The sequence below is a fragment of the Canis lupus genome, chromosome 18 (genome assembly GCF_003254725.2).
Source record: "Canis lupus dingo isolate Sandy chromosome 18, ASM325472v2, whole genome shotgun sequence".
Taxonomy (NCBI): domain Eukaryota; kingdom Metazoa; phylum Chordata; class Mammalia; order Carnivora; family Canidae; genus Canis; species Canis lupus.
In genome coordinates this window covers 32,111,701-32,127,792 of record NC_064260.1, presented here as the reverse complement: position 1 = coordinate 32,127,792, position 16,092 = coordinate 32,111,701, and the positions used below count along the sequence as shown (strand labels likewise).

The following is a 16,092-nucleotide window of genomic DNA, read 5'->3' as shown; positions in this document are numbered from 1 at the left end:
TTCTGCTGCAGCAACAGCGGACACGCTCTTTCTGTAAAGGCCCAAACTGTGAATATTCTAGGCTTTGCGGGCCTTTTGGCCCCTGTTGCCCATCACCAACCCCCAGTCCTGAGTAGTCCCCTCCTCGGGCTCTGGGGAAATCACCTACCCCCTGCGAGCCTCCTCCCGAGTGACTCCTCCACTCCGAGGAGTCCCTCCGTCAGGCGGATGTCGCAGTGTTGCCCGGAGCACCTGCAGAGCACATGGCACAAAATAGACGCGGTTGAGGCTTTCATTGTGATGACCACGCGCCTTCACGGCTGCAGGTGATGGAGGCTGACGGGTCCCTCGTCCTGCCCTCACACCAGGCCCAGCTGGACAGACCTCTCTGTGCCTTGATATTGGGAGAGGCCGGACCCGGACGGCCCACCGGGTCAGAAGCAGCCCCTTGAGGAGAAGCCGAGCCCCCGTCCACAGTAACTTAACTCATCCTGTTTCCTCCCTCCCAGCAGTCCTGCCCCTTTGATAGAAAAGGAGACCGAGGGTCAAGGGTGACCAGAAACACTCTCCATGACACTGTGCTGCTTCCCACCATCTGGGGAGGGTTCCAGTTGAAAAAGTAGCAGATCAAATGGTCTAGGGATGGAAGAGAAGGGATTCTTCTCCTTTGCCACCCCTGCCCCAGGCTGCACTCCTGCCCCTGAGGTGCCCAGGACCTCCAGGGCCATGTCCCTGTCCTTGCTCCCTCCTGCGCTTCTGTGCAGATCCTTCCCTGGCTCCCTCCTACCCCATGGACACCCACCACTCTGTGTGCTGTCCTTGGGGGCCTCCCAATCTACTACTGACTTGGGGATGAGAAGAACTCCAGCGGGGGCATTTACATTTTAGCAAAGGTTTCGCTCCTTTGAGGGTGGGCGAGGTGTGTCAGGGGGCCCCCTGGAGAGTATTTCCCTTTGCTGGGGGAGTGGAGAGAGAAGCTTTGTCACATTTTGACAGATGAGGATACTAAGGTGCAGAGAGTTTAGCATCTAGCAATGCCTGGTGTTTAGATCACGCCAGGACACGGGCCACGGCAATCAGGAACATGAACCCCATCACATGGGCCAAACGTTTAGCACAGGGGCGCCTGAGTGGCTCAGTTGGTTAAGTGTCTGCTTTCGGCTCAGGTCATGGGATCGAGCCCCACATTGGGCTCCCTGTCAGTGGGGAGTCTGCTTCTCCCTCTCCCTCTGCTCCTCCCCTTTGCTCATGCGCGTGCTCTCCTTCTCTCTCTGTCTCAGTTAAATAAAATCTTAAAAAAAAAAAAACAAAACATTTAGCACAATGAGTGTTGGTTACCTGTCCCTCCCCCCTTCCCGTTCCCTAGCCTCAAGCTGGAGATGTCTAGGGAGAGTAAGGAAGGACAGTTGAAGCAGGCAGGAGGAGGGAGGACTTGAAATTGAATCTGGAGGAGAAAGTTAAAAAGAAGGTTATTTGCACAGATATAGTGCACACTCACCCAATCACAATCTAGAATTTGTCAAACCTAACCCATTTGCAAGAAGTCCATTTACGGACGCCTGGAAACCCCACTGAGAAATCTATTTTTGATCTCCGTTTGAAGATTTATTTAATTCCCAGGGAGCGTGGCCCAGTGGCAAGATATTTCCAAGAAAAGGGAGGGGAACCTAATTCTCTCTTTGGTTTAATTTTGTTCCAGAACACTTGTGAAGGTTCAAATCCAAGGGGAGAAAAAAAATACCCTCCTACTTCAAGCAGCACGGCAAGGGCAAGAGACAGAGCAAAAATTCCTCTGTAAAAAGGGGCAGGTGCAAGCTCGCCCTTATTTGCACCACTTTACAAGCGTAGAATTTGCTTGAACTTGGAGGGGAAGAGAACTGCCAAGGGCAGATGGAGAAGACGGAACAGACTGAACCTCTTGTAAAAGTCTTGAGAAAGTTTGTAAAAGTTTGAGAAAGAGTGTACTTAACTGGAAGAGGGATGCTTGGATGGATGGATGGATGGATGGATGGATGGATGGATGGACGGACGGACGGATAGGTAAGTAGGTGGATACGTGAAGCGGGGAGTGTGTGTGTGGATGTGGATGGGTGGGTGGATATGTAGGTACGTGGATGGGCAGACGGATGGTGGATGAATGAGTAGATGGGAGGAAATGAATAGAGGGACATATGGACAGATGGAGGGATGGAGGGATGGGGGACGGATGTGGGGTGAGGTGGCTGGATGGGTGATGGAGGATAAATGGGAGGAGAGGGGAACCCGGTGGCTAGCTAAACCCTGCTCATACTTGAGTTTTCTTTGGCCTGTATGGTGTTTTAAAAACATTCGAATTAGTTGTTTTCATTTAAAGTGCAGAAAATTTTATCTAAAATTCTAGATTTCTTCCTTCGCAAAAAGCAGAAGCTCTGGCAAAACCAGGCCCACATGCCTTCACGGTGACAGACCAGAAGCGGGGCGAGGCTGCCCCTTGGGGTGGGGTGCGCGCTCCCGGACTCCGGGGTCCCCACCGCTCCACGCGAGCTCAGACACCTGCCTGTGCAGGGCAGTCCCTACCTGCCCGGCGGGTGTTTGTCCGTGAAGGGCCGGTTAGGAAGTGGGCACGTCACACGCACACTCTTCAGGGGCTCTGCCCTCAGGCCCTTCAAGAGGCTTTCCCTGCCCTTCTCGTGGCTTCCACTGCCGTAGCGGGTCTTGGAGGGTGGAGGTGGGGGTTCCTCTCTCGGGTCCCCCAGCCCGTGGTCCCTGCCTCCTTGCACACCCACTCAGCGCAGCAGCGCCCCTTATGCGGAGCTGGGCCTCCCGTGCTTCCAGCCCCACGGGGAAGGCCGGTCCTGTGCGGCCACGCGGTGAGCGGTGGCCTGATGCTCCCCACAGCGCAGGCGCCGCCCTCACTCCACCTGTCATGCATCTCATCGCCCAGGTCCTCACAGGAAGCAGAAGGGGGAGTGCGTAAGTCAGGTACTGGGGGGGGGGCGGGAGGGGGAGAGACAGAGCGACTATATCCTCGTAGCCTTTATTACAGGGCGTTGTTAGGATTGTTCCTTTTTTTTTTTTTTTTTAAGATTTTGTTTATTTATTCATGAGAGACACAGAGAGAGGCAGAGACCCAGGCAGAGGGAGAAGCAGGCTCCCTGTGCGGAGGCCGACGCAGGATTCGATCCCAGGACCCTGGGGTCACGCCCTGGGCCGGAAGCAGATGCTCAACCGCTGAGCCCCCCGGGGCTGCCGGGATTGTTCCATCCTATTGATACTCACGTCCTCACTCTCTCACTGGGCCTTGTCTGTGAATCGCACGTTGTCACGGGCGTGTGCGTGGTGTACGTCGGGCTCGGCACTATCGGCCGGGGGTCTTGGAACACCCCCCACCCCCGTGGATAAGGGGAACAACTGTTTGGAGACCTAACCTCTTAGCAAGACCACCTACCGCATTTCGGGATCCGAGTCCCACAAAGCTCTCGGACCCTGCACGTCAGCTCCGCACCCCACGCAGCCTGGAGTTTCGCGGAGGGCTTTCCCCCGAGGCAGGGCATAAACCCACAGTTCTCTGCCTCTGCTCGTGCCACGTCCTCTGTCAGGAACGCGCCTCCTCACCCCACCCTGGCCCGTCTGGTGAGGTCTTTATCCTTCAGGTCTCCACTGAGGCGCGGCCGCCTCCTCCTCTGACCACCGTCTCGGGAAGAACGAGATGCTCCCTTCTGTCCGCCCCCATCACTTGGACAACTGAACAGGCACAGCCCCACGGGACCGTGTCCTCCAGCCACCACGCCACTTTGCCTGGACCCTCGGGGCTGGGCCCAGCTCCCGGCCCGGGCTGGTGACCACCCACGGTGCTGAGTCACTGGCTACGCTGTGCTCACCTGGTCACTGAGGTGTTTTGCTGAAATGTTTCATTGCCATGGCCCCTCAGGCTGTGCGCCCCAGAGAGCACCATTAGCAGATGGAGAAGGAGAGGAGGCCCCGGGCTGGGCAGTACACAGCAGGTGCACCTGCCCACGGCCCATCCTGGTAGATAAACCCCAAGAACAGAGTTAGCCCCCTCAAGTTCAATCAGGACGGATGCCACCCTCTTTACTATGTGACTTCGGACAAGGTACCTAAACTCTCTGCACCTCAGTACCCTCATCCGTAAAAGAGGGGTGGAGTCCCTTCTTGCTAGGTGCTATGAGAATTCTACTGAACAGTCTTTGACGCCACCATCATCACCACCACCACCATCATCATCATCACCACTGTCACCATTATCATTACCTCCATCATCACCACCATCACCACTGCTGCCTGGCAGTTTGGGATTACATCAATCCTAGATTCCAAACACCTATTTGGTCCCATATCCTACAGATCCTGGAGATCTGGGTAGGATTGGCCTGGATGCCCCCTCTCCTGCTTCACTATCTCGTGAAAGTTCAAAGACTCCCCCTAGGATTTCTCAGATTCCCGGGAGTTCTATCTTCAAGATTATTGCCTCCGTTTATGCCTACGAGGGTCCATATCACTTTAAATCTGATGGGAAATTCCTTCCTTTACCTACCTGCACTCACACAATTCCTCCTCCTAAGCATCTGTGGGCGTAGGAGAGTTTCCCCCATCATGGTGTGGCTCGGGGGAGAAATGGAAAAGAGTTTTGTGGGGGTTTTTAAAAAGAATTTATTTATTTATTCATGACAGATACCTAGAGAGAGAGAGAGGCAGAGACACAGGCAGAGGGAGAAGCAGGCCCCCTGCAGGGAGCCCGATGCGGGACTCGAGATCGTGGGACCCCAGGATCACCTGAGCCGAAGGCAGACGCTCAACCACTGAGCCACCAGGTGCCCTGGAAAAGAGCTTTGACCACAGACTTGCAAACAACCTCCAACTCAGCCTAGCGCTTCCCAGGCTGGAGAGGTCTCCCGGGCCATCCCACCAAGGGCCTGTCTCCACTGCTCTGCCCTTGCCCCCAGCTCCGCACCTCCTCCTGGGCACCTGCTTCTTTCTGAAACAGAGGGACACCCGCTCTCCTGGCCTTGCTCAGAGCAGGTTAGCTTTGTCCTCTGTCACTCGGCTCCTGCCAACACGCATGCCCCTGGGATGTTGCCTCCAACTCACGTATAATTCATTTCCCAAGAGGAGCCCTGGGCCCAGCTTCTCAGGCCCTGAAATCCCCACCTTGGGCTCCTCCACCCGAGCAGGGCAGCTGCCCAGGCCTGCCGCCTGTCTCGTTGCCCAGAACCTACCCTCAGCAGGGCCACGCTCGGGGTTTCAGGCTATTTAGTCACTCTCCTGAAATTCGTAGTGATTTTATATTTGAACGTGGGTTTTAGAAGTGAAGACCCATGGGTCTTCCCTTCCGCAAGGCTTCGAGCCTCAGCTCATAGTCCTCCCTCCTTCCCCCTCCAGCGCTCCCAGGACAGGTTCTCATCTGCTTGCTCCCTGCCCCCCGGGACCCCGGGCCTGCCCGGCCCCCTCCTCCCTGCCGCTGCCCCGTGACCGATGCCCACCTTCGTCTCGGGGTGGTGACCAGGTTGTAAATAGGAGGTCCACGTTTACACGAATGAATTCACTGAAGGTATAAAAGAACTTGGCACAAAGATGTGCCATAGAAGTTCTTTTTTATGCTTCCAGGTCAAAGACCTTTCTGGAACACAGCCCCGTGTGCGGACCTCTCCAGGCCTCTGGGCTTCCAGTTCCCCTGCTTGCGAGTGGCTCCTCCATTTCACCCTGGTCCTTCCTCCTAGTTACAGTTGGGTATTGTCTCCCTTCCCCGGGGCGCCACTTAGTCCGGAGGCTCCCACTCGGATCGAAGGCGCGTCTACTCTTGTCCGTTCTTCTCCTGTGATGCACTGGGTGCGGAGCTCCACCTCCTCCCTCGGAGTCCCGCTCTTCCACTGTGTTTTGGTTCCAGGCCTTAGCTCCCCACAGCGTGTGAGCTGGTGTCTGATGCCAAGACTGTTCTCCGGGCCCGGCCCGGCCACCTGCCGGCCCACTCCTCCTAAAGCCGAAGCCGCGTCCCTCACGTCCTCACTTCAGCCCATCTTTCTAGGAGCGCGGCCCACAGTTAGTGTTCTCGGAAGCAAATTCTCCCAATGACGGAGGGTGACTAGTCACCCTTGTCCCTGTTGCACCCAAGACCACCTTCTAGGTTCATGAGTGGTGCGTGGACTGGCTGTCCTTAGGCGAAGACAACCGATCCCCTACAACCAAGGAGACGGGGCTCAGGGTGCCACCGGGACAACTTGGGGGAGAGGGAGCCCCAGAGAGGAGGTTAGGGCACAGCAGGTGCTCTGAAACTGCGGCTACCCAGGGCCACCAGCCATCCAAAAAATCGGATTCCTTAACATTTAATATTTATTGATTAATGGGTGGAAAATAGCAGGTTGATTGTCTATAACTAACTCATACAGAGTCTCAAAAATTAAATAAAAGGGAAGTAGACATGAGAGGCAAAAAGCAATTTCCTCCAAAAATTCGATTTGTTGTGTTCTCTGCATCTGATCTCCTCTGGGCTGCCCCTGATTTCCTCAGGACCTCCCAAACCCCCGGACTCGGCTCGTTCCTGAGGCCCAGACGCTGCCAAGGGCAGTGAGGCTGGCTCGGCGGAGGGCTTCCCGGGACACTTTCCCTCCGCCCACCCGGGTGTGAAGGATGATCAGCCATTACATTAATTCCCCATAAAATATCACTTAGGCCAGAGCAGGTTAGCTAAATATGAGGCCTTAAGGATTCTCAAGAATTAAGAGCTTCTCGTTTGGCTCTCACAAAGCAGAAAAAGGCGGGGCAACGGGCCCAATTGTGCAGGACCCCCAGGGCTGCCCCCAGCCTGGCCTCCGCCGGCATCGTCGCAGTGAGGGGGTGAGCCTCCCTCCCCCACCAGGCCTTCTCTCCACCCACTAATCCACAGGTGCCTCCGGCTTAGGTGGACATCAGTGGAAATCTAGACACTGCCGTCCTCCTGTCCCCCGGATCGAACCCTGCCTCCAATCTCTGCAGACTTTAGCGAAAGATGCCAGGAATGTGGAGGACGGAGAAATGTGGGGTTTGATGAAAATGCTCTGTTAGAGGTACCGCAATGATAATACGCAGATTTCTGTCTCATCATCAAAAGAAGCGTGACATTCACTGTTGTCTCCCAGGTGGCCTCTGCTCTAGCTGTGCTGGTTTCTGCAGTCTTCAGACCACATGCCTCCACCTCAGGACCTTTGCACTGGCTGCTTCCGCTGTCTAGAATACTTTCCTCTAGGTAACAGCGTGGCTTGCTCCTTCACTTCCTTTGGGTCTTGACAAATGTCACCTCCTCCATGAGGTTCTCCCTGCCTGCCTTATCCGACGTTTCAGCAGCTCTCCCTCCCTGGGTCATTTTATCCTCTTTAGCCTTGATGATGATTTTCACTTGATATACTTTGCTATTTAACTTGCTTATCTGTTTTCCCTGAGGGAAGGTAAGTTCCTTGAGGCCAGGGATTTTTTTTTCCACTTCATTCGCTATTATATCCCCAGCAAATGGAATAGTCCCTGGAATACAGCAGGTGCTCAAGAAATGTTTGTTGATAAATGAGTGCCTTGGAATCGTATCTGGGTCCAGATGTGTATTTGGCCGGTTAGAAACGGTGACGCCCTGGAGCACTGTGTCACCTCTCTGAGTCTCGATGTCCTTGTCCATAAATTGGGTATGATATCTGGCCTGTGGGTTTCTTGAGAAGGGCCAAGGAAGTTGTGCACAGAGAGGGCTGAGCACGGTGAAAACAGTAAGTGGTGGACACTACCGAGAAGATCGAGAACAATTTAACAGAAACTGAGATAAAAATAACAGCCTCCAACTCTGCCTGGATTGGGGATGGCAGGCCAAACAACCCTCCAATGCAGGGTCTGTGTGTGCATGTGTGTGTACTCGTACACACGTCCCATCCTTACAGAAGTTGGGTTTCACGGGTTTGCATCCTCATCGCGGTTGTCCCAGGCTCTCGGCTTGGACGTCTGTGCAAACACAAGCGTGCCAAACACCACACACATGCACACGTGCGCACAAGCATGCGGAGTCACACGCGTCCCCACCCCACCCCTGGAAGGGCTCTGCTGCAGGACAGCTGCCCCGCGCTTGGCAGCCCTGAAGGCCTGGGAGACAAGTCGCATCCTCACGGCCTTGGCTGCACTCGAGTTCCCTCCTAGATGCTGCCCGGACCTAAGCACGGCCCTCTGTCCCTCCTCCCTCCTCAGACGGGGCCTCCTGAGTGTTCTAGAAGGGGCTCACCCCTTCCAGACACAGAGCCAGCCCCGGCTGCAGAGGGGAGTGAGGGCACTGGGTGCACACATGCCCATCCTGTCCTCAGGCATCACGGACACGCAGACTGAGCAGGAGAATTGCTGTGGAACCAGTGATTCTTTTTGTTTTAAAAGACAAAGACTTAAAAAAAATTAAAAAAAAAAAAAAAGACAAAGACTTAAACAAAAATTAAAAAAAAAAAAAAAAAAAAGACAAAGACTTTCTGAAGGACTTAGGCACCCAGGCCGGGCACCCCAAGGTCCACACCGGGACACAGCTTTCGGGGAGAGAGCAGCTGGAGTCGTCGTGCGGCCCGCAGCATCCCCACCCCGCGCTGCCCTCCCTGCCACAGGGAAAACAGCGTCCTGGGAAGAGCACTGGCTTCAGAATCAGGCAGTTTGGGGGACAGAATCTCAGCTCCAACACTCGCTGACTATGAGAATGTCAGCAAGTTATTTAATTTCTCAGAACCACGGTTTCACCAGCTCTCAAATGATCTGAACAATAACTCCCTCATAGTGTTGTTGGGAGAATTTAAGTCACAGCCACCATGTATTACGGCTCAGGTTGTGCACTCCACAAACCCCAGGGGCCACCATTGACATAAACTACAAACCCAGTGATGGCCCTTGGATTGGGCAGGTGCAATGTAGTAATATAGGTGTGAAATAATGTGTTAGAAGCTCCTCACACAAGCCTGGCACCTAGTAAGTGCGGAATAAGTGGTGGCCAGAGCACCAGTTTATTAATTATACCTTTAACTAATTCACAGGACACCCACATAGCCTTTGACGACATAATAGTTTCAGAGTAGGCGGCTGTAGACCACTTCGGTGGTGATGGGGCTATGACGTCCCCGGGGAATCTATTTGCATGGTTCTTTGGAGCCCAGAGTTCATGAAGTCGGACACGGCCCTCTGCTTACTGGACATTTTCTTGGTGAGCGATCCGATATCTTGCAGTGCCAAGGATGCGTGTGCTCTTGGAATCTTTTGGTCTTAATGAGCTGAGGTTTGATTTACGTGCAGTGTAATTGCCCTTCCCCATTAAAATAATGTGCTTTTTCCCCTTAAATTAAAACATAATGCACAATGTCCAGTTAAGCAGGATGACCTTTAAAAAACAGCCTCTTTTAAAATCAAGTCTCCAGTCCCGGCCCTTAGCCCAAAGCCACCCCTTCCGCACCCTGGCAGAGATGGGGGATTTCATTTCTGGCAAGGTCAACCTGTAGACATGAGACACGGCCAAGAATGGCAGAAGAGGCCTATTAAAACAGAGGGTTTGCATTCTGAAGAGTTGTACCCTCAAACATGCTGCCCTGGCTGGCTGACGGCCAGACCTAACACCCCCACCCCCAATCTAGGAGGGAGCTTTGCGGGTTCTAACCAGCTCAGGAGAATGGCTTTAAAACACAAGCATCTAGGAGTCCCCCCTGAGACGGCCCTAGGTCCTAGCCAGTGTGATGATGGAGAAGCCCAGCAGCCACCGGTCACACCGACAAGTAGAGAACTTCCAATCAGCAGTCTAGAGCCTCTCTTCTCGATGTCCATCAGACATGAAGGAACAGGTCTCGACATGGAAGACAGAGACTTAAGATTCAGATTGCTATCTGAAAAAAAGAAGAAAGAAAGAGGAAGGAAGGAAGGAAGGAAGGACGGACAGGAGAAAGAGTGAACCAGGCAGAGGGGAGGAAAGGGAAGAAGAAAGGAAATTTAACTTGGAGACAATTCAAAGCAGGAAGCAAAATAATACTTTGCCCAAATTTCAATTAGCAGCCATAATAAGAGAAGATATCACAACTATAAAACAAGAATAAGTGCTTACAAAAAGAGAAGAAAGCCTAGAAATAAAAAAATGTGAGAGCAGAAAGAAAAATGCATTGGGCGGATGAGAAGATATGGTCGATACAGAAGATACAGAAACTCAGACATACAAACAGGGGGGAAATGAGAGAAAATGGGACAATCTGCCCGGAGATCCAAAGTCCAAATAATTAAGAGAGAAACATGGAGGGGGAGAAACATCAAAGAAGTAATAGAAGAACATTCTCCTGAACTGAAGGAAGATTGAAGGAGCCTTTGAACAGCCCAGCACAACGAAGGAATTCTCACATCAAAGCCTGTCATTCCCCCAACCTCAGATCACCAGAAGTAAAGATCATAAAAGCTGTCTAGGAGAAGCAGTTAGAGATCAGAATGGCATTTTACTAGAACAGAGCAATGCTTTTAAGATTCAGGAGGAAAATTATTTCCCACTTGAGTTCTATACTCCACCAACTACCAGTGAGAAGCAAACGTAGAGTGGGGACGTTCTCAGAAATTCAGGGTCTTCACATTTTTACCTCCCATGTACCTTCTCAAAGAGGTGACTGAAGGACGCGCTCCATCAGAATGAGGGAGTAATGCAAGAGAAAAGGATGGAATCGGCAAGTCATCCAACCCAGAGCGGGGGAGAAGGAATTTTCAGGAGGCCAGAACAGGGAAGAAGACCAGGAAAAGAGCTGTATAAGAGGAAAACCACTCCAGAGTAGAGCAAGGAAAGGAGAGGTGTCCAGGCAAACTGTTTCTAGGGGTAAAAAATGAAAGTGAGAGTAGCTTGACATATTTGAGTGTATACAAGGTCCTTTTAGAGTTTTTATTTCACATTAAAATTTGTTTTTATTTAAATTGAATTTGGTTAACATATAGCAAATTATTAGTTTCAGGGGCAGAGGTCAGCAATTCATCAGTTGTGTAGAGCACCCAGTGCTCATCAATCACATGCCTTCCTTAATGCCCATCACCCCCTCACCCCAGCCCTCCAGCCCCCTCCCCTCCAATAACCCTCAGTTTGTTTCCTATAGTTAAGAATCTCTTGGGACATTCTATAGTTTTATAGAAGATTTCACCAGAAATGTGAAGAACACTAATTTTTTTAAAAAGCAACCAAGTACAAGAAAAATAAAACACTGTCCAATTACTTCATATAACACTAATACATTTTTCTCTTCATAATGCCTCTTGGAAAACTATACCACTCTTCAGACAGCAAGTGTTTCCTGCACTTCATTTTATTTTTGCTGTTGGGATAACATATTTTCTCCCAGAAGCAGACCAAAAATAAATGCTATAAGAAGTGATAGTTCAACAGTGTAATCTTAGGCAATGACACACTTGCCAACTGATTCAAGTTTCCAGTCAGAGACCAGCGTACTGGACAAATGTGACATACTTGCCACGTTTGGATAAGCCCCAAATGTTCTGTTATATAAGGAACATCAAACCAGAAAGACCTTCCACGGCACTTCTGTTTGTTGGGTTGTGCGTGCTGTTTCTACGTGATCTGAAGCGCTCTCATATTTAGCCTTTATTTCACTCCAAAAGCATCTACCATACTCCAACTTTAAGTGCGGCCCTAGTGAAAGAGAACCATAAGCTTGAAAAGGTTGGTGAAGAAGATGGTCCTTGCCTTCTAGAGAACGGTGCTCTCCTCCGACCATCAAGCGCTCGAGTCTACTCTTGCTTATTCAGCCAATAAAATAAGCCTTTGTTACATCACATTTTATATATTAAGGGTCTGTTTACTTTCAACTTACTGTGTATTATTTATTTAAACTCGTTTTTATTATCCAGTGATATATTTTTCTCTCTGTGAAAATCGTGTGGGTGTCTTGAGTTGGGTTGGGATATAGCAATGTTTTCCCCATTTAAAATCAATGCAACCATTTTTTCCCACCTAACAGCTTTTCACTTAGTGGTGGGTCAAATTAAAGTCTTCAAAAGGTTAGTTCAATGGGAGCCTAATTGGCTCAGTCGGTGGAGCATGCAACTCTTGATCTTGAGGTTGTGGGTTCGAGCCCCATGTTGGGTGTTGAGTTTACTTAAAAATAATAATCTGCAGGGTGCCTGGGTGGCTCAGTTGGTTAGGCATTGGACTCTTGATTTTGTCATGATCTCAGGGTCCTAGGGTGGAGCCCCACATCCGGCTCCCCACTCAGCAGGGCTTCTCCTTGTCTCCCCCCCCTCACTTGCTCGCATACTCTCAAATAAATCTTTAAAAAAATAAAAATAAAAATCTTCAAAAAAAAAAAAGGTATTTAGGAAAGGAGATGTAAATACACAACTTGCCTTGATGGTGAGCAATATTTATATTGATCCTAATCATGAAAACAATAGGAATTTGATAAAAGAGGTGATTTAAGTCACGTAAGGCACATGCGAGCAGGAGGGTTGTATTTGAGAGTACCCTGTCAAGGATGAATCTCTATCTTCCTTGTTGGGAAGTCAACATATGATATGGAAATCTGGAAAATCAAGAACTGCAATATAAAGAAGTTATTTAGAAAAATGGAAGAAAAATGGAAGTAAATACAAGGAGAAGCATTTAAAAGGGTTAAAAGTGGTTGCACCTGAAGTTAGGACGGCGTGAAGAGGAGGCAGCGACTGTTTATTATAAGCCTCGTGAGACTGACTTTTATAAGTAAGAAATGACTTTGATAAAAATTAAAATAGTGTTTAAAAAGTTAATAAATATTCATCAGGAAAAGCTTGGAAAATACACATACGGAAAGGAGACTAAAATAAAAGCCATTCATAGCGTATTAACCCAGAAGCTACAGATGAAACATTGGTACATTAGTTTTGAGTCTTTCCACTCCACATACATAAATACATGTTTTTTAAAAGTGTGAGATCAGGCAGCCCTGGTGGTGCAGCGGTTTGGCGCTGCCTGCAGCCCCGGGTGTGATCCTGGAGACCCTGGATCGAGTCCCACATCAGGCTCTCTGTATGATGCCTGCTTCTTCCTCTGCCTGTGTCTCTGCCTCTCTCTGTCTCTATAAGTGCAAAATCTAAAAAAAATAAAAGTGTGAGATCATATTGTTAATATTATTTGCAACATGCATTTTTTGCCCTAAAAGTGACTGTGGGGAACTTTTCCATATCTGTATTCACCCACTACATCATTTTAATGGCTGACTATTCCCCATTATATGGGTGATGCTATCATTTATTTAATTCAACCCAACATTAACCATTAATTATTCAATCAGCTTAATTCCTCCAGCAAACAAATGCAACTTTAGGTTCTTTTGGAACAATAGCCAAAAAGAATTTTCTCTATTCTGGATTCAATTGTTGCCATCCATCGTTTATTTATCTATTTTGCTTTACCAGCAAAAGAGTGAGATATTTCACTTGCTCTGAGATGTTCCCCTCATGATTGACACTGTTTTCCCTTTTTATTTTAATTCTCTCCCTCAATAAAAGTGCAAATGGGATGCACGTGGGGTAGATGGCGGTCCTCGCCTGCCAGGGTCATTCTTCACCTTCAGGTAACAGCACCTATTTTCCTGGGTGGAAGCCCACCTCCCTCCTCCCACGATGCTCACCCATGTGGTTTGGCTGAAATGGATCCCGCCGTCGGGTCCGGCCTGATTCATGTTTCTGGCCTCAGTGAATGGTTAGAGACGGACGTGTGCGCAGAACTGAGGCAACCCCAGGACTTGAACAGGAAACCTTAGGGAAGAGGAATCCTCCCTCTTCTCACTGGGCTCGCGGAGCTGATGGAAGGTTAAGTCGAGAGGGGCTGAAGGCCGTTCGCTGTTCCACAGGGAGGGCCTGCCTGCGGATAAAGCCAAAGAGGGAGACAGATGAGCCAGAGGATGTAAAAAGTCGGATTCCTGATAACACCGTTTGAGCACTTGGCTCCAGCCACACCCGACGTTCTTGCAAAATGGTTGTATGAATCAACACATTTCCCTTTTCCCTTCATCTCTTCTGGTTGGGGATAGCATATACTCCAAGCCATGAAACCCAAATGGTACAGGGAAGGAGGAAGTGAAAATTCAAGATTCCTCTCCTTAAGCCCACCCGCCCATCCTCAGGCCAGACTCCCCACAATGTCTTATCGCTGCTTCCAAAATGAGGCTGTGCACTTACCAACAGGCTAATTTTCTTAAATATGTGAAGAGGGTCACACTATCTACATTATCCTGCCAACCTGTTATCCTCTACTTTACCCCGAGGGGAAGATTGCCTCTCCTTACCACACCTAGACATTTTGTTCATTTTCCCCTAAGCCCTGTGCGGACACGCCTCCTATTCTAACCAGTCCTGTACTGATGGCCATTTATGTTCACCCGGTTTTTTACCATTAAAAACCAGCTGTGAGAGGCATCCTTCTTATAGAGGGACATGGGGCAAATCCAGAAAGCTGAAGAAGCTAACGCTTCTGGTCCCTAGTCACCCAGGCCCCTTCCAGGTTTGGTTTAGTGAGGTGTATGTACGTAGTTTCTAGCTACACAGCATAAGAACAGCTTCCAGACGTGCTCCCACTACCAGCCTCTGTGCCAACTAACGAGGCCAAGATACAAAGGTTCACAGCCATAGGCCATAAGTCAGTAAAACCACGGCTGAGGACAACAGGCCGGAACTGTGGGGAGTAGAGGAGAAATGGTCCAAAATGTAGAGAGAGCCAGAGGCTACTCTGCAGAACGTTCTTCTGGTCATCACAGGCATGAAAAGGGCTTTATTTTTCACCAAAATCTGTCAGAAACATACTTGATAATGCAGCATGTATATACAGCTATTAATGTACCATATGCTTTTCTCTCTTTTTTCTTTTTGATGGCATCACGAAGAATAGAATCCATCAAAATTTCTGTCTTTGTAGAGCACAAAGGTATAGCGAGCACACAGTGAGTATGTCTGTGCAAAGTGGCATGTTTTATGCATCACCACTATCAATAATAAAAAACAAATTTCGATTGTGCTATAGGAGAGACTGAATTGTCTTCCTCTTCTGAAAATCTTTCAAAATTGTCATCACATGTATAAAAAGTGATCAAAGAGTATGTAGCCAAAAGAAATGTAGGGGGAAAAAAGCATAATAAGGGTGCAGCAGACAGTAGATTAATAAAAATATTGTGTCGCTTTTCTGAATGTTGTGATGCTTATGGTATTTGTCGGCTTTTAATAATTTGATATTTTTGTAATTTCCCTTCTCATTGTAAATAAATACTACCGTACCTGACTCGTAATTTTTTAAAGAAGCACTCAAAAATTGCATGAGCTTCAGGCGCTAAAAAGCTTGGATCTGCACCTGCAAAGTGGCTGAACACGCAGGCTCTGAAGCCAGACTGTGCTGCTTCAGGTCTCAGCTGGGCCACTGCTGTAGACTGAATGTCCGTGGCCCCCAAATTCAAATGTCGAAACCTCCAGTGGGATGGTATTTGGAGGTGGGGCCTTTGGCAGGTGATTAGGTTGTGAGGATGAAGTTCTCATGGGTAGGATCAGTGGCCTAAGAGATACCCCAAAAAGCTCCCTTGCCCCTTCCAGCGAGAAGATAGGCACCAGTACTTGGCCACGTGGACACCTTGGTATTGGACTTCCAGCTTCTAGAGCTGTGAGAAATAAAATTTTGTTGTTAATAAGCCACCTTGTCTATGGTAGTCTGTGACAGGGGCCCAGAGAGACTCAGATAGCCATCTATCAGCTCTGGGGCACAGGGTAGGTGACTCCACTTTTTTGTGTCTCAGTTTCTTTATCTGTGAAATGAGGATAAACAGAGGGTTTTATGAGGATGGAATGAATTAATACATCTATAGGACCTGGGAATCCATAAAACTCCATATCAACTGTGCTTATTTCTTATGCACTTGCGTAGATATCTCAGCAAGATAGGTCCCTAGAAGTATAAGGGCAGGGTATTAATTTTAATTAAGAGTGCCGAATGCTAAACCACCCTCTGAAAGCTCTGCCAACTTGGCCTCCCACTATTTACATGGTGACATATATGAGAATGGTGGAGGCAGGAGACCCATTCCAGGTGAACCTAAGGCTGGGGCCCTTGCCACATTCCGCACTAGTCCGGGTCCCTGAACCCGTCCAAATCAA

The 16,092-nt window shown here is 49.4% G+C and overlaps 1 protein-coding gene across 1 annotated transcript in view; it reads right to left on the bottom strand.

Annotated features, from left to right (window-relative positions):
* Positions 1-11,036: 11,036 nt before the first annotated feature.
* LOC112663485 (uncharacterized) overlaps positions 11,037-16,092 on the bottom strand; it is a 33,893-nt gene continuing 28,837 nt past the window's right edge. The window contains exons 6-8 of the mRNA XM_049096290.1: positions 15,635-15,743; positions 13,587-13,819; positions 11,037-13,046 (exon numbers count right to left, since the gene is read on the bottom strand). Coding sequence (XP_048952247.1) covers positions 13,659-13,819; positions 15,635-15,743 — 270 coding nt within the window. The 3' untranslated portion in view covers positions 11,037-13,046; positions 13,587-13,658. The remainder of the gene's footprint in view (positions 13,047-13,586; positions 13,820-15,634; positions 15,744-16,092) is intronic.